Below are 18,263 nucleotides of genomic sequence, written 5' to 3' on the forward strand. Positions count from 1 at the left end.
AATAAGTTGCTAGAAAATTTTCTTCTTTCCATTTTATATAATTTATATATATAGATTATATATATTTTATGTATGGATCAGATAGATGGCGTTATTTATCGTGTCAAGATACATATTCTTTTAGCAGTACTAATGGTTTCCTTTTTCATGCCATAGTTATGCTTCTCATTTTTCATTTCTCTTATTTAGTTGATATCTGTATCTTGACGAGAGTTTACGAAAAGTTTTTTAATAACTTTATTCGTAAAATATTATTTTATTTATAATATATTATTTATAATATATTATTATTCAACAAAAATATTTTTTATCAAAAGATTAAACAAAAATTATAACATAAAATATTAAATATGTCGATGGAAACAGTTCCGAAAGAATTACGTGGCTTAAGAGCTTGTTTAGTTTGTTCTTTAGTCAAGGTATATATTTTTGTATTTTTTATCATAATTTTTGTATAAAATTAAATTATTAAAAATTTTTATTATATTTTAGACATTTGATCAATTTGAATTTGATGGTTGCGATAATTGTGATGAATTTTTACGTATGAAAAATAATAAAGATAATGTTTTTGATTGTACCAGTTCTAATTTTGATGGGTAAGTTATTAATAAATTTAATTGTTAATAAATTAAATTTAATTAAATAATAAAATTTTTATATATTTTAATATATATAATAAATATATTTTCTTTTAATTAAATATATTTATTTTAAATAAAATTATTTTTTAGAATGATTGCAGCAATGAGTCCTGAGGATAGTTGGGTATGCAAATGGCAAAGAATAAGTAAGTAATAAATCTATATTTATACTTAATAAGTTAAAATTAAGCAAAAGAAATATTGTTATTTTATTTTTGTACACTTTTACAAAATTATAAGTTACATTATTTCATAATAAATCATATTCTAAACTGGTATTTTTTATTCTATTATTTTGATATTTTTTTATTTCATTAATGTTTCATCAAATTTTTGATATATCAATCTTTCTTTTTTCTGTTCGAATAATCTGTTTTGGCAGTGCAAATAACAATAATCTAAATCATGTTTTATATTATATATGTAAATGTATTGAAAGGCAGCACTTTGTACAAGATTTTAAGCCAATATTTCAATACAAAAGATGCAACTAATATAAAACAATTAAGTATTAAATTGCAATATATATATATATATATATATTGCAATTTAATAAATTTCTTTGTGACTGAGATTCTTAATATTAAATATTATACATTTATACAGAATTTTCATTAATGTATGATAGTATATATAATTAAGGAACATGCTTATGTGCGTACATAAGATTCTAATTTTAACATATTTTAATTTCATTATATTTTGCATTAATTTTTTTACATATTATTTTTATGTTTTATAATTTTTTGCTTAATTTAACTTAAAACAAAATGGACAAAATAGATAAAATTTCTTCTTCAAAATTATAAATATTTGTTATTAAAACTGAGATTCAATTTTGTTTTTTTTTTTCAGATCGATTTTGTAAAGGTGTGTATGCAATATCTGTATCGGGTCGATTGCCAGCAGGTGTTATAAGAGAGATGAAAAGCAGAGGAATAGTGTATAGACCGCGCGATACAAGTCAACGATAATTTCAAAAATTGTAAGATCACTACTATATTTTTTTTTTTTAATATTATTTAATAGAATAATCTAATTACTTATCTCATAATTTGCACTAAGAATTTTATAAGATCTTCACGAAAATATCATATTCGATTTGATTGATATGAACTTTTGTTCAGATTTTCAGAATTTTTTGAATTGAAATTCTTCCAACCTTTTTGACTATATTTAAGATTTTTGTAAGATTTGTTCGCGATTTTTTTACTGTTTTTCTAATTTCAAAAGATTATAGATTATATTAATATTTCGTTTAAATTTTTTGATATCTGTACAGATTTTTAAAAGAACTAGTTAATACGATTTTGAAAATGTTCGATTTTTAAAGAATATGTACAATTCATGTGGAATCCACTTTTTCTTATCGTAAACATTTTCCAGATTTTTTAAAACCGCGTTTATATTGGATAATTTTTAAAAAATGTTAATATTTGATTTTCTAATCATTAATTAAATATAAAGTTAATTCACTCTGATTTTCTATAAATCTTCATAGTAAACTAATATGTGTACATTAAAAAATTTACGAATGTAACTTTTTGTCTTTTTTCTCTAATTCAGATCAATATCAAATATGATTGTTACCTGGACATGTGTTCGAATGAGAATAAACGGGATGCCGCATCACGGGCAAATTACTATTTACACAATTAAGCCATAGATTTGCACAAGTAACGTGATAATTATTCTCGTTATATACTACTCTGCCGCTGGTAATAACTGTTAAACAAAGTGAGCAACAAATGGCTTCTCCTTGATGTAAAGGCCAAGCTGGTAATTCCGTAACGATCTGAAATTTATTATAAAAATGTAATGTAAATAAATGTAATGTAAACAAATGTAATGTAAACAAATTTAAAACTCTGAATTAATAAAAATTAATATATATAAGAATATCTTACTGGTATATTTGCATAAAATGGTTCCATTTCTGCCCAAATTCGATCAATATCCATTAAAAGTTCATCAAAACCTATTATATTAATATCCATTTCTTTATATGAAAAATTAACTCGTCTACAAACAGCTGCAACTTCAGCTAAATCTGATTTAAAAAAAATATTTAATAGTAGCATTATTCATTTTAAAATACTATAAAAAAATTAATAAATTCTTTGAAACTTCATTTTATTTAGTAAATGTTTACAATATTACTTACTGCAAAGAAAATTATATCCTTGTGCTGAGTTTAAAACTTCGTGCAATACAAGTTCTGAATTAATATTTGTAAATATATTTGCAGCTATTTGTAACAATAATACACAGCTTTCCATATATTGCTTCCATTCCCAATATTCTGACTATAAAATTATATAGATTAAATTATTTTTTATATTATTTTTTTAAACATATATTAAAAATATAAGAAAATTAACCTGGTGTGTAGTATCTATTACTTGTTCATCTTCTGTATTTGAAGGTAAGAAAGACTTAAGATCTAAACTAGGCACAGATCCTGATCGAGTTAATGCATTGGATGCACCATTCATAAATTCTATACTATTAATTGATATGGCATCTTCCTTCTGAAGAGCTTTCCCTTAAAATAAAATATAGCTAAATATATTATATTATACTATTTATAATGTAAAAAACAATAGAATAAATAATTTGCAACATTAATTACCTATCTCTAAGGAACGTTCTTCTATATTATCCTCAAGCTTAAGATTGTCAAATGATTCAGAAATATCTGGCATAAAATTAAAATCTGCTGCATTTGCATTATTGTTAGTAGATTTAAACTCAAAATCAGTAAAAATATCAACAAAATTGTCAGTATCTAAAGCATTTATGGCAGGAGTATTAACAGGTTGTTCTGCAGATACAAATTCTCCAAATTCATCAGTTGATTGATTATTGTAACTTGCGTTTGAATCTGGTTCAGTTGATATATTTGTTTCTTGAACCAATGCACGCAAGGCACTATATTTATCTTCAACAAGTTGAAGATTCATAAGATCCTGCTGAGTGGGTTCCAATGTTGCTGACTGAGCCTAATTATATATTTATAATTAATAATAAACTTATATAAGCTTTAAACTTTTAGAACAATTAATATAACTTATATAATAAAATACCTTATCAATCCATTCTAATTTGTTCAAAACATCTTTATCATTAGATAAATGTATAATTTCTGTATTTGTATAATCTTTTATATTTTCACTATGGTCCTTGGGCGGATCATTATTTCTTATCACTGTATCCTTAAGAATTACTGTTTTAGATTGATTTTTTATTGTACACTTAGGAAATAAATCTGATAAACAATCTAATGTTGATTGATCTTTGCTTTGAGATATTGTAGTTAATGGTACTGATGTAATTCGTGTTTGAGTAGTAGTAGTGCCATGAACAGATTTAGCATTTATATTATTTTTTTTTGACTTTTCCATTGGTTTTTTAATACCTAAATTATGATTTGCAAGTCTACTTCCAATAGCTGAGCCTTGTTTAGTATCCCAAATAGGAATGTTAGAAATATTAGGAATTGGAGCACTTTGAAACTCAGAAAAGTCATCACACAAATCTGTTACTGGTTTAGAATCTAATTGAAGGCGGGAAGTTTGTTTTGTATCTCTTAATATATTATTGGTATCCCATATTGTAGTAGAAGAGACATAAGATTTATTATCAAAACATGAAATTTTTCCAGGTACATTGTTTGCCATTTGCACATTTAAATCTGAAGATATGATTCCTTGTTGTAATTTCATTTTTCCTTTAGTCTCTAAAGAATATTTTTCATCTGAGGCAATAAATCCAATTTCAGTATTATCTTGATCATTTTGAAATTTAGCTGCAGAATTCATTTGTGTTATAGGCTGTAGATTCATTAAACATTCAATATTTAAATATGGAGTAGGTGGAAATGGAAGTAAATGTAATATATCTAGACTATTAAATGTGTAAGAAGCTTGTGCTGCAGCAACAAGAGCAAGAACAATATATAATTCTTGCTCTGTGAGCTGTCCAGCATATTTTTGATTTGCCAAATTCCATATGTGTCCAAGAACTTCTGTGGGAAGTTGACTTGTGAGCAATAAAGGAAAGACTTTGTTAGTATCAACCAATAGTTCAGTTTGTATTCCATTTGTTCTGATTTTATCTTCCCGTACTGCTTCCCATACCATTTTATAGATTGGTGGTAAAGTAGTGGAATTAGTCCACAGCCAAGTTGGCAACTGATTCAGTCTTTTATCCATATGAGTTTTGTTCATTATCAATAAATGATGTTTAACCAAGTTTTTGCTATAACGAGTTTAAATTATGTGAACTCGTCGAGCAAAATAATTTCATCCTTTAGTTTACTACCCTGGTACATACATCAAAGTTGATATCATAAACATTTCACTCATTTATTCGATTTATTTTAATATTTGCACATGTCACTAGTGTTACATTTCTTGTTGATAGTTTCCATTGCAAAAAATATACGAAGAATAATCCGATTTCTTGATTATTATGATTCTTGATACAATCAAAATTATTAATTCGAGACAAAATGAGACAATTGCGTGGCAAATAACTTAATTCAGGTGTCACTGGATCACTACTGAACGATGTTCTGTTACAAAGGTAGATTCGCGACAAGTATGATGAAGTTTATTTAAATTTCGAGCTTAAGATGCTTTACATTATACAAAATTTTAAAAAAATGTTAGTTTTTAACATCGTATTTTTACAATATAAAGTTAAAAATAATTTATTTTAATATTTTTTATAATTGTAATTTATTAATATTTTATTTGCTAGTCAATATTTTTTATAGAATATAAATTTTCTTAAATTTTCTTTTACCAAATTTTTAAAAATTTAAAAGATCCTAAATTTCAAAAATTTAACATAAACATTGTTATGATTGATAAAATAATTGTAAGGCTCTTAAATTTAAAATTATAAACTGTAATGAATGTGGAATCATTTTATATAATATTGCAATTACATATAAATCACCTTAATAATCGATCACACCAATATCTTAGAATAGATTTATCATTCAATATATTTTGTCTTATATAATACGTATAATATAATTTGTATTATATTTGTATTATATTATGTATATTTATATTATATATATTTTTTATATATAAATTTGAGTTTCTATATATATATATATATTTTGTGCATTTCTTAATAAATATATAAAAGATAAATATAAAACAATAAAATTAAATAAATTATTGAAAAATTGACAAAGTTCCTGCTAATATATTAGCATAAAGAAATAATTAATTTATTACAGCTACCATTTTTTAGAATTTCAAATTATTTTTTCAACAGTTTTAATTCTAAAAATACTTATCTGTTGAAAAATTGAAAAATTAATTAAATAATGAAATTAATGTCATTTCTAGAATATCATAAAAACATGCATAAACAAGAAAAGCAAATAATAGAAAAGAATAAAGATAGGATTAAAAAAAAGGATAAAGAATTGATATTAACATTATGTTTTGAATATTAAAAATATTTTTAAAACTCAAAAGATGGTGTTAATAGTCAATTCTGTCTATTCTTTTCTATTATTTGTTTTTTTTTATCTATATTTCATCAGCACTTTAGAAATGATGCTGATTTCATAATTTTTAGTCTATTTCTCTTTTTCCACATTATTTGATCTTTTTTTTTATAATTGTTTTAAAATTTATATGTTCAAAAGAATCTATTTGGTCCAATTTTTATATGTTTTTATATATTTTATATAGTATATTTTTGTATTTTTATATGTTGTATATAAGTTATTCGATAATTGAAATTATATGTTTAAAAATATTAAAAATAAAAATAAAAAAAAATTAAATAAAATTAAATTATATAAAAAAATTATTTTTTTTTTATATAATTCATTTATTGAATTGAAACATGAGGACTAATATTATTTTGATTTAATTACTTCGATCATCAAATGCATCTTTCGATTTTTTTTTAAAAATTATTAAATAATAAAATATTTATAGCCAATTTAAAATATTAAAAATATGCTAAAAAAATTGAATTATGATAGTATAATATGATTAATAATTTAGAAGACACAAAATTTAGAACACAAAACTCCACTAATAGTAAATCTATTCTATATCTTATTTGTTTTGTGGCTTGGCAACCATAATGCTATAACACTCACACTTACAGTTTAATGTACGATATATTTCCATTGTTTGAAAATATTTGTTTTACATTACCATGTGTAACAATACAACACTGTTAAAAACTTATTAAAATTATTAAAGAATTGTGCTTATATCTTTATAGAATAAACAATAATATCAGTCTATTGCATAAAAGAAAAAAAATATTAAGGTATATAAAATAACCTCTGTAATTTGTAAATGTCGTTTTTAATATATTAAAATATTAATTGTGAATTTATCATTTTAGGTGAAATCAATAAATTGTTGTCATAATGTCAACAGATTTTTATATACGCTATTATGTGGGTCATAAAGGAAAATTTGGTCACGAATTTCTCGAATTTGAATTTAGACCTGACGGTAAATTGCGATATGCAAATAATTCAAATTACAAAAATGATACAATGATTCGAAAAGAAGCATATGTGCATCAATGTGTGATGGAGGAATTGAAAAGGATTATTCAAGATTCTGAAATAATGCAAGAAGATGATTCTTTATGGCCACAACCAGACCGTGTTGGACGTCAAGAATTAGAAATAGTAATTGGTGATGAACATATATCATTTACTACTTCAAAAACTGGTTCATTATTAGATGTAAACCAATCACGAGATCCAGAAGGATTAAGATGTTTCTATTATCTTGTACAAGATTTGAAGTGCTTAGTATTTTCTCTTATTGGACTTCATTTTAAAATAAAACCTATATAAATGTATAATTATTATGTATTACAAATTTAAGTAATCTTAATTATTTCATATTAAAAAAATACATGATTTATAATTAATTTTGTATTTTTATTTATCTTTATGATATTAAAATTTATTAAATAAGATATATGTTTTTATGTTAAGATAAGATTTATTTTAAGATTTTTTTATGTTAAGTTATAAAAGTAATGAATCATCAAAATTAGTTGATTAATCATAATTTCACTTATCATTTTTCATTGTTGTCTATAAATGTATGAATGAAACTGACACTAATATGATTTTATTATAAAATATTGATAAAAGATAAGAAGTAATTATAAATGATACAGTTACTATTATATTTGATAATATAATAAAATAAACAAATATGTTAATTAACGAAAACTAATTATTATGGTCACTAATAGTTAATAAAAGAAAATCTCATGTAAGTATGATTTAAGGTTATAATTTTCTAACCTATATAAAAGTAAAATTCAAAAATATTTGAAAATGCATATATTTTTATAATAATTGTAGTTTTCATTTTATTTTTTTAATTATATTTTAACCTATACTCAATTTATTTATTTTAAATTCTTTATTATATTAAATTAATATATATGTATTTTTTAACATTAAAATTTTAAATATATTTTTTTAAATATATATACGATAAATTTTAATATTTTTTATTTCAATATTTTAAGAAATATATTTATAAATTTCATATAATCATTTTAAGATATAAAATTATATTATAGTAAATATTATTTATTGTAATAATCACAATTTTCTATTGTAGGAATAAAATGTCTTCACAAAATATTGAAGCAACTAATTCAAGTCATAAATATTCAGATCGACTGAGTCAACGCACTGATACTGACTCAGTACACTCAAGATTTCGATCAACAAAAATATATTGTGATATTTGCAATATGAGTATAGTTATTGAAAATCATTCTTACATAGAAAAACATTTTAATGATTCTCATCCTTCTAAACAATTTTGTTGTTATTGTAAAGGCAAAGTATTTACTTATACACAAATGCCTAATGATTGTACTCAGAAACCAAAATCTATATTATACCATAAATGTAATAAATCTTAAGTACAAATAGTAATTATAAATATTTAGGAAAAGAATACAAAAGAATTTTTTTATAGATATTTATATATTTAAATAAAATGTATTTCTTATAAAATTATTCTACATTAAATTGTGCAATACAAAACTGAATAAATAGTATAAATACAAAAAAATTTTCAAAATTACACAAAGAATCAACAATAACAAGTATAAGTATATAAAAATATAATATAATAATAATTATTGATCAAAAGATGTGATTTTTCCATTATTTTATGTACAAATTATCAAATTATAAAAGTTTATAAGTATGTTACAATTTATTCCAAATATAAAAGTACAGATTTATACATAATATAAATATTTTTTCTATACAAGTTATAATTAAGAATTGTTTGCAAATTATTTGTTTTTGAAATGATAATTAAGACAGTACAAAACTTAAAATATATTAATAGATAATAACTTCTTATGTTTTTTGTTTTTTTTAATATTAGCCATTTTTTTTATAATACTGATAGAAAGGAATATATTATTCAAATAATTTCTAAAATAATGAATTATAAGTTTTGAAATAATAATAAGTTATTTTAAAATCCATAACATTTTTCATTGTAATCAGATAATAAATGATTTCTTATATTTTATAATTATTTCTAGTAATTATATATGATCATTTCAATATATATATATATACTGTGCAGAAATAAGAAAATGAATAATAGAATGGCACAGTACAACACGTACGATTTTTTTACTCATTTAATTTTGATAATTCCAAATTTTTTTTAGTTCCTATTAGATTTTTTGTTAAATTTCAATTATATTAATAATTTAAATTGTAACAGTTTTAAAATATGTTCATATTCTATTTGGTTTTTATATATTTCATTTGTTTTTTTCATTAAACAAAATTATATAATCTAATTTGAAATATTATGAATTTTCGAAAATTCATGTATTGTATCTTCGAGATTGTAATGCGAAAAAGTAATATTATATTATTACATTAATAAGTCCAATATTTTTTTAGTGATTTAATTTTTCGTTTCTCTATTTTTTATATTTAAGTTTCCTATTCATTTTTATATTTTACATATATCGATTCTTTTATTCTAATATCATATACCTGATTTAATTTTTAATTATCATGAACAATTCTATATAAAGATATTTATAATTATTAATAAATAATGGAATTTATTTTCTTATATATGCTATTTTAATTAGACAAATATCTAATTTTAATTAATTATAAATTTGCAAATATTTCTTTTATTTTTTAGTATTAAATTATTCAAAATTAGAAATATTCAAAATTCAAATTTCCTTAAAAATTCTAATATTAATGATATTAGAACAAAGATAACGATATATAAATTCTATATATGTGTAATATATGTGTATATTTTTTTAAAACTTTGAATTACTTTTTTAATAATAATAAATATAAATTAAATTAAAAAAATAATTTTTTGGCAGAAATTATTCACAAATTTGTTAATATATTTTTACTTATAGATGTATTATACTGCAAAAAATTTTATATAAATAATAAAAATCTATGTGCGATATCAATAATTATATACTTACGACTTACTAACGACTTTGGATCTCAATTTATTTATTTTAATATATATAAAATAGTAAAATAATCATGCAATAAATGTGAATTAATATTTAAAGTTATATAAATATGAATTAACATTTAGTTGATATAATGATAAAATATGTTTTACAATTAATTATATTAATATGAAAATTTAAATTAATAATCATTTTATAAAAATATTTTTACAGTTATTGAACTTTTTATTTCAAACATATCAAAATATCGAATTTTTTGAATATGGCCGAAAATATTTTTGAGATTATCAACATATTTTTATCAACATCTATGAATATTTTTTGAATATTTTATATTTTAATAATTTTATAATTTGAATAATTTTATATTTTTTATTTTAAATAGTATAATAAAAATTGTTTTATTATAGTAAGTTGTAGTATTATAATAATTGTTTTATTATGCAATTTTTGTAGTTTATTTTTGCTTGTGCTATATGTAATTTTTTTTAAAAATAAGCTATTTTTACTTACTTAATTATTATTAATATGTGCATAGAATAAAAATATATTTTTCATAATTTATAGCATTTGTTTGTCTAAAGGTTTTACTTCTTTTGTAATATTTTATAATAGTATATATATTCTTTGGAAATAAATCAATGAATATTTTATGTACCTAATATATATCAATATTATTTGTATTCACTGCATTTAATATCTTACTCAATAGAAAAATTATTTAGAAATAATTTCAATTTCGTAGGATAATCTGTCATTACACCAGTAGCTCCAAGATCAAAAGCTTTCTTAAATTCTTCTTCTTTATTTAAAACCCAAAAATAAACCTATAATAATATATTTCAATATTTTAATACATTATAATTATATATATATATTTTCTTAATATTTAAATGCGTATTTAAAGTATTATTCTGATTAATAATTCAAAGACAACTTACATGTATACCACGAGCTCTTAAATGATTAAATAAACAACGTCTTATTAGAAGTACATTAAGAGTTCTTACAATTACTTTTTCCAAAGGTAAATATGTTGGATTCGGATTTCCTTTACATCTGTAACAAAACAATAAATGTTGAGTAATTTAAATAAATAAATTATCAAATAAAACATTCAAAGCACCTCAAATAAATAGAAGGTAGAAATATCTCCAAATGTGTTTCTTTTAAAGGTATAAATGGTAATAAACCAGTGTATAAGAAAACTATTAATAGAGTTACACGTCTCATAGAAAATAATAAATTTACATTAGGATTCTGTGAAAAAAATAATTGATGAAATTAATATCATTATGACTTAGTATTTCAATTTATCTTAATTTTAATGTATATATATTAATTACCGTTTTAAAACATTTCTGTGTTATTTCATCACTAAAATTTCCCCATACTGTATATTCTTCTCGATTATATTCTTTAATTAAATTTGATACTTTTGTTATAAGTTCATCATTATTAACTTTAATGTCAATATTAATTGGTATATTGGGAAATGCTTCAAATACTTCTTTCAATAATGCAAATCGTCTATCTTCTTCTTTTTCTGTACCAACATATTCTACATCTGTGAAACTATAGTTTTTAAATCATTTTATTCAAACATATATAATTTTAAAAATTATATAAATATACCTGGATCAAAATCTATTGGAAGACGTGGTTTTAATAGAGGTAGATCTCTGTAATTCATTTCTGAAATACTTTTATTCGTACCTGTACTACGTAAAAGATTATGATCATGTGATACAACTACTTGTCCATCTTTTGTTAAATGACAATCTAATTCCAACATTTCTGTACCAACTGCCACTGCTCTGAAATAAACAAGAAAACGTTTTAAAAATCATTATATGTAATTAAAAGTATAAAAATAATTATTTAATACTTATTATTATTATTCTATTTAATTTATTATTCCATTTAATTTATTTCATTTTAATTATCATTTTTTATATTTAATCATTGTGTTTAATAATTATGAGATAATAAATAAAAGTTTAAACTAACCGTTTAAAGGCGTGCATTGTATTTTCATATCCTTCACCTGCCCCTGAAAAGTAATTTTTTTTTGTTAAGAAATGTATCTTTTATGTATGTAATAATATCAATTATTAAATCACTGAAAATTCGAAAACGTACCACCTCTGTGGCTAATATGATGGCACATAAATTTCACTTGTTTCTTTTTATGTAATAACGTTGGATATTTAAAAAGTATCATTGACGTTAACATATAACCTCCTACTAAAGTATACAACAACATCTTATATTTTTCTATTGTTTTTTATGCATATAACATATCTAAACATGCTATTATTTAAATCAGTTTTGACTAACATGAAGATAAATGTTTCAATTGACAGCTAGCAGAAATTAAACAAAAATTTCATATGATTAACATACTGCATGACGTGCATAGTTACAATATAATTGACATAATAGTAAACGAATATTATAATTACGAAATCTTTCGGGTGAAATCATATGAAAAATTTCCACATAATTATATATTTAAAAAATATATATATATAAGTATATATGTAAGTATATAAAATTATATTATTATATATTATTATGTTTTTATTTAATTTTATTATTTAAAAAATTTGGAAGAATAGACACAATGTATATTGAACAAGTCTTTATAATATAAATAAAATTTTTGGTGTAATTATTGATTTCAATTATCAATTTTAATTATCAAATATTTATATTTTATTTTTAAAAAAAAATACATAAAAAAAATATATATTATATTATTCAAATGATTTCTAATTATAATAAATTTATTTCATTTATATTAAATTAATTAATTAATTAATTATACTTTGTATAATTAATAACTTTTTTCAAATAGTTTTAATATTCTTTTTTTATTTGATTCTTATAAAATAAAAAATAAATGGTCATAGAAAGATTTACGTAAATCATTAAAAATTCAAAAATGAAATATAAGGAAAATATGAAATTATAAGGAAATAGGTAACTATATTAACCTGTTGGACATCTATCTCTTTTCTTAGTTCGGAGCTTTTACGAATGCACCTGTCAAACAAGTTTAAAAGCTGCCTTCATAAAAATGTGTTTTCGCCAGCGTCTCTCATTCGTTTAACGAGATGTCGGATTCGAATTCGCCGAAAACAGATGCAAGCAGTTCAAGTCTTTCGGGAAACTTACGACAATTTCGATTTCAGAAGAAACAACTGAAACCATCGAATATGTGTAAGAATTTTTTTATTTTCGAATTTCAATTTTTAGGTCAATAAAACCGGTGTCCATTTCTTGTTGTGTTATTCAAGAATAATTTCTAATATGACTATTATGTCTTTTTAAGTTTGTCTTTTTAAGTTTGTCTTGCATTTAAAATTAAAAATAAAGAATATAGAAAAAATACACTTGTGTACTTTTAGTTGTAGATGGAAATATTATTGATTGTTTTGCAATGAAATTATAAATAAATAATCATAATATTTTTATTTAGCGGATGATGATAGTAATTTAATGGGATCTGAGATACAATTTCGACGTAAGGCAGTGAATATAATTGAAGATAGCGATAGTGATGCTGGTAGTACTAAAGAATCTAATTCCTTAGATTCTACAGAGAAGGTAACTATTGATTATAATTTCATTATTATAAAGTATATGTTCAGTATTATTAAAATATTAATAATAATGAAATATTAAAAATAATTAAATATAATATATTTAATTTAATTTATAATGTATTAATATGTATACATATAAATGATATCTTTTATTTTAATAATGAATAATCATATATTAAATAAGACTATTTATTCATTACTATATAGGATATACCTAATAATATAAATTGGAATAATGAAGAAGGTGATGAAATTTCCAGACATAATCGAAAAAGAACCTTTAAAAACTCTTCAAGAATCAATAAGAAAAAAAGAAGAAAATTAAACACTGAAGAAGATATAGATATTGATTCAGATGAAGCAAGTTTTAAAGATAAAGTATTTGATAGGTATGTATCTAAAAGTTTGTATGTTTTAATTTTAATATTTATTTTTTAATTTTTATAGTGATGAAGATTCAGATATTGAAATATCTAATGAGCTTACTGCTGATAAGAAAGCAGTCTTAGAATTTATGCAAAATGCTCTTACATCAGAATTATTATTGATGTCTCAATGTTCTCAAAAAAAAGCAAATGCTATTATAGAAGCAAGGCCATTTGAAAATTGGATAGACATAGTTCAAAAGTTCCAAAACAATAAGTATCTAGATACAGAACTTTTGAATTCAGCACAGGTAAACAATTCAAGAAATTGTAAGAGTTTTAATTTCCATTTGAAGATTGAATCATAAAATTTATTTATTATAGACTAATGATCATTGTAATATATTATTGGAAAAATTTTGTAAAAAGATTCAACAATAATAGTTATATTTATTGCAAATATTTTTATTTATAATAGAAAATATAAATTAAATCACGATATAATTAGAAAACATATTTTTTTTACAAGAAGTATAACTTTTATATTTGCAATTTGAGAAGTATAACACTTATATATATTTAAAAATTGACGATCGGACTCGTAAGAAAGTTGATATGTGTTAGCGATAGCCGAGCGTTATAAAAGAAGATGATAACTCAAATTAAACATTTGCGATATAATTAGCAAATTTTCATATATTTGAAAAATATATGAAAAATATATATTTTTTCATTTTTTTTAAATAAAATCGTTAAAATATAACAAACTTATTTAATTATTTTTTTTATTATATATCATAAAAGTCACGTTATATCATGTCAGTCGTTTTAATATCACGTAAATATTATATTATATTTAGAATCTATTGAATAAAATATGCTTTATTGTCGCCATTTATAATATTAAAAAAAATATATTTTATATATTATTATTTTGTATATATACTAAATTTTTTTATTATAATAAAATAGGAATTGCTAGCTACTAGACATGCAGTAGAAGCTCTTATGAAGAAATGTCTACGTTTGTCTACAAATATTGAAAGGGCTGTTGCTGCAGGAGCATCGGCTATTACAAGGCAACCAAAAGGATTATCACCAAATTTAAAGTTAGCACCATATCAAATGGTTGGATTAAATTGGCTTGCTGTAATGCATGCACAAAATGTTAATGGTATACTTGCGGATGAGATGGGTTTAGGAAAAACAGTTCAAGTAATAGCTTTTCTTACATATTTAAAAGAATCTGGTCTCAAAGGCGAAAAAGATGGACCACACTTAATCGTTGTTCCGAGTTCGACAATGGGTAAATAAATATTATAGATTTCTTTATTTTATATTATTTTATATTAATTTATATTATTCTTATTTATAAAATTTTTATTTATATAGAAAATTGGAATAACGAATTAGAACGATGGTCTCCTGATTTAAAAGTTGTACAATATTATGGTACTCAAGAAGAACGAAAAGAAATGAGATTTGGTTGGCGAAACGGTGATTTGGATGATGTGGATGTTTTATTAACTACGTATAATTTAATTAGTAGTACACCGGAAGAACGGAGATTATTTCGTGTTATGCCTCTCTATTATGTTGTTTTCGATGAAGCTCATATGTTAAAAAATATGGGTACTATTAGATATGAAAATCTTGTTAGAATTAATGTATGTATATCATATTACATACATGTATGTTTTTCTAAAGAAATAAATAAAATTATATAACTCTGATTATTTTGCAGGCTAAACATCGAATTCTCCTAACAGGTACTCCTTTGCAAAATAATTTATTGGAATTAATGTCGCTTTTAATATTTGTGATGCCTTCACTATTTGCTGGTAAACAAGCTGATTTAAAGAGTTTATTTTCAAAGAATCCTGTAAGTATTAAATATAATAATAATATTTATATAAGATAATTATATATTTACATGAAATTGAATTTTACATATTACAGAAATTACCATCAATTAAGAAAAATGCTGAACAGCCATTGTTTGAACAAGAACAAGTGAAAAATGCAAAGCAAATCATGAGACCATTTGTGCTTCGCCGTTTGAAAGCTGAAGTTCTTAGAGATTTACCAGAAAAAAAAGAACGAATGATTAAATGTCCAATGATAGAGAAGCAACAAAAAATGTATACTAATTTAATTGCCGAATTTTCGGCTGAAGCTGATCAAAGCACGGAGGTAAACGGTATTGGAATGATGATGCAGTTAAGAAAATTGGCTAATCATCCGCTTTTAGTGCGAGATTATTACAACAAATCCAAGTTAAAAGTATATTTATAGTTTAAAAATAATAAAAAATATTTGTCACTTTAATATGAATGAATTTATAATATGAAATTTAAATTTTTTACAATTTTATATTAGGTAATATCGAGTAGATTAGCAAAAGAGCATTCATATAAGCAGAAAAATGCAGATTATGTATTTGAAGATTTACAGTGGATGTCGGATTATCAAATAAATCAATTAACAAGAACATATAAGAGCATAGCTGGACTAGGTTTACCTCAAGAACTTATTCCTGAAGCTGGAAAGTTAAAGATTTTGGACGAATTATTACCGAAGTTAAAAGAAGAAGGACATCGAGTGTTAATTTTCAGTCAATTTACAATGATATTAGATATTTTAGAAGAATATTTAACAATTAGAGGACAAACGTACTTAAGGTCTGTTTTGAAGTTTTTATTATTTATATTTTTTATTATTTTTAATCCTTTATGAAAATAGATTAGATGGAAGTACACCAGTAACTGATAGACAATGTTTGATAAATCAATATATGGAAGACGAAAATATATTCATATTTTTACTATCTACAAAAGCTGGAGGCTTGGGGATCAATTTAACAGCTGCCGATACTGTTATAATTCATGATATTGATTTTAATCCGTATAATGATAAGCAAGCGGAAGATCGGTGTCATAGAGTAGGTCAAAAAAGGTATGTTTTTAATTACTGAATAATATTAAAAAAACATAAAAGTCATAAACTATAAAAATATATATTCAAATTTATTTTCAGATCAGTTAGCATAATTAGATTATTAAGTGAAGATACTATAGAAGAAGGCATGTATGAAATAGCTCAAGATAAATTACATCTTGAACAACAGATTACAGGTGATGAAGGTAAGCACTATAAATTTTCCATTTTATAATGTAATATATATAATATATATATACATATACAGTATAATATGTTATAATATAATTATATAATGTATATTATTATTTGTAGAAAATGAAAGTACAGATAAGAAGAGTGTGTTAAAGTTACTTAAGATGACATTAGGATTGGATCATAATAAATCGTTATCGCTATCTCCCGTGAAAAATGCAAGAACGAGTAATGGATTATTAAATGGTGAAGAAAATTGTAATATAGAATTTTGAAAGTGATAATTTATCTAAACATATTTTTTGCTAGCATTTTTATATGCATCCTTAATCTTTGTGATAAAGTTTAGTATCACAATTGCACTTTAAAGGATTAAAAAAAAAGGAACGAAAAAAGAAAAGAAGAAAATAAAAAAAGTAATATAAATATTGTCTTAAGGTTGCATTTCATATTTGATTATTAATTATCATATACGTGAAACTTTCTTGCTTTTTTTTATTTAATCATTGCATACGTGAAGTTTATTAAAAATGTGTGCACAATTTAAATTATTTGTGAATTGGAATATGGAACTTAATTAATTTTGACATTTTGTACATCACTTATATATTTCATCATTTTTTAATTTATATTTTAGATTTATTCATATATTTTGTGTCCGACATTGTAATATTTAATGATATATTTTTAGAAAATTTAAAACAATTATTAAGACTGCACAATATTTAATATTTACACAAAAATAATACAGAATGCCGAAGGAAAATGAACAAAAAGAAGAAATTCATATAAATGATGTCAAACTATTTGATATTACTATATACACATTCCTAAACAAATAACTTGATCTTTGTACAAAACCATTAAAGATATTATAAACCTTTTATCAGAATTAATTTATTATCTTATAAAATATACGGTTGTATTTGATTGAATTACAAAAAATTTAATAAATTTAAAAGATTAAATAAATTAAGAATTTATAATCA

At 22.0% G+C, this 18,263-nt stretch overlaps 6 protein-coding genes across 11 annotated transcripts; 4 read left to right on the top strand and 2 right to left on the bottom strand.

Annotated features, from left to right (window-relative positions):
* Positions 1-182: 182 nt before the first annotated feature.
* Positions 183-2,545, top strand: LOC552076 (transcription elongation factor SPT4). Its single transcript, XM_624454.6, has 5 exons — positions 183-419; positions 493-599; positions 735-790; positions 1,500-1,629; positions 2,211-2,545. The coding sequence occupies exons 1-4, from the start codon at positions 351-353 to the stop codon at positions 1,616-1,618; spliced, it is 351 nt and encodes a 116-aa protein (XP_624457.1). The 5' UTR covers positions 183-350; the 3' UTR covers positions 1,619-1,629; positions 2,211-2,545.
* On the bottom strand, positions 2,211-5,272 carry LOC100577525 (synergin gamma). The gene is made up of 6 exons (XM_006560483.3): positions 3,731-5,272; positions 3,277-3,646; positions 3,026-3,189; positions 2,809-2,950; positions 2,552-2,694; positions 2,211-2,439 (listed from the first exon to the last, which is right to left on the bottom strand). The coding sequence occupies exons 1-6, from the start codon at positions 4,871-4,873 to the stop codon at positions 2,218-2,220; spliced, it is 2,184 nt and encodes a 727-aa protein (XP_006560546.1). The 5' UTR covers positions 4,874-5,272; the 3' UTR covers positions 2,211-2,217.
* Positions 5,273-6,735: 1,463 nt separating this feature from the next.
* LOC724628 (protein mago nashi homolog) lies at positions 6,736-7,580 on the top strand. The gene is made up of 2 exons (XM_026439678.1): positions 6,736-6,959; positions 7,038-7,580. The coding sequence occupies exon 2, from the start codon at positions 7,063-7,065 to the stop codon at positions 7,501-7,503; it is 441 nt and encodes a 146-aa protein (XP_026295463.1). The 5' UTR covers positions 6,736-6,959; positions 7,038-7,062; the 3' UTR covers positions 7,504-7,580.
* Positions 7,581-7,730: 150 nt separating this feature from the next.
* LOC102656758 lies at positions 7,731-8,654 on the top strand. The gene is made up of 2 exons (XM_006560482.3): positions 7,731-7,933; positions 8,291-8,654. Coding segments are annotated over exons 1-2 (312 nt in total). The 5' UTR covers positions 7,731-7,931; the 3' UTR covers positions 8,601-8,654.
* Positions 8,655-10,644: 1,990 nt separating this feature from the next.
* Positions 10,645-13,249, bottom strand: LOC412851 (lysophospholipase D GDPD1-like). Of its 5 annotated transcripts, XM_026439525.1 has the most exons (8): positions 13,166-13,247; positions 12,309-12,532; positions 12,177-12,219; positions 11,802-11,983; positions 11,513-11,733; positions 11,293-11,426; positions 11,108-11,225; positions 10,868-10,993 (listed from the first exon to the last, which is right to left on the bottom strand). In XM_026439525.1, exons 2-8 carry the CDS (start codon positions 12,430-12,432, stop codon positions 10,868-10,870), a joined length of 948 nt encoding a protein of 315 aa, XP_026295310.1. In that variant the 5' UTR covers positions 12,433-12,532; positions 13,166-13,247. The 5 variants fall into 5 exon arrangements, with proteins under 5 accessions (XP_026295312.1, XP_026295311.1, XP_026295313.1 ...); XM_026439527.1 differs by lacking the exon at positions 13,166-13,247 and having other exon boundaries at positions 10,645-10,993; positions 11,883-11,983; positions 12,309-12,569; XM_026439526.1 differs by lacking the exon at positions 13,166-13,247 and having other exon boundaries at positions 10,648-10,993; positions 11,513-11,712; positions 12,309-12,600.
* Positions 13,193-17,637, top strand: LOC412850 (SWI/SNF-related matrix-associated actin-dependent regulator of chromatin subfamily A containing DEAD/H box 1 homolog). 2 transcript variants are annotated; one of them, XM_396302.7, is made up of 12 exons: positions 13,193-13,391; positions 13,651-13,778; positions 13,985-14,166; positions 14,225-14,453; positions 15,115-15,448; positions 15,535-15,809; positions 15,887-16,024; positions 16,102-16,425; positions 16,522-16,823; positions 16,885-17,097; positions 17,179-17,285; positions 17,395-17,637. In XM_396302.7, exons 1-12 carry the CDS (start codon positions 13,286-13,288, stop codon positions 17,547-17,549), a joined length of 2,493 nt encoding a protein of 830 aa, XP_396302.3. In that variant the 5' UTR covers positions 13,193-13,285; the 3' UTR covers positions 17,550-17,637. The 2 variants fall into 2 exon arrangements, with proteins under 2 accessions (XP_396302.3, XP_016766803.1); XM_016911314.2 differs by having other exon boundaries at positions 13,291-13,391; positions 14,038-14,166.
* Positions 17,638-18,263: the final 626 nt, after the last annotated feature.

Source organism: Apis mellifera, linkage group LG3, assembly GCF_003254395.2.
Source record: "Apis mellifera strain DH4 linkage group LG3, Amel_HAv3.1, whole genome shotgun sequence".
Classification (NCBI taxonomy): Eukaryota; Metazoa; Arthropoda; class Insecta; order Hymenoptera; family Apidae; genus Apis; species Apis mellifera.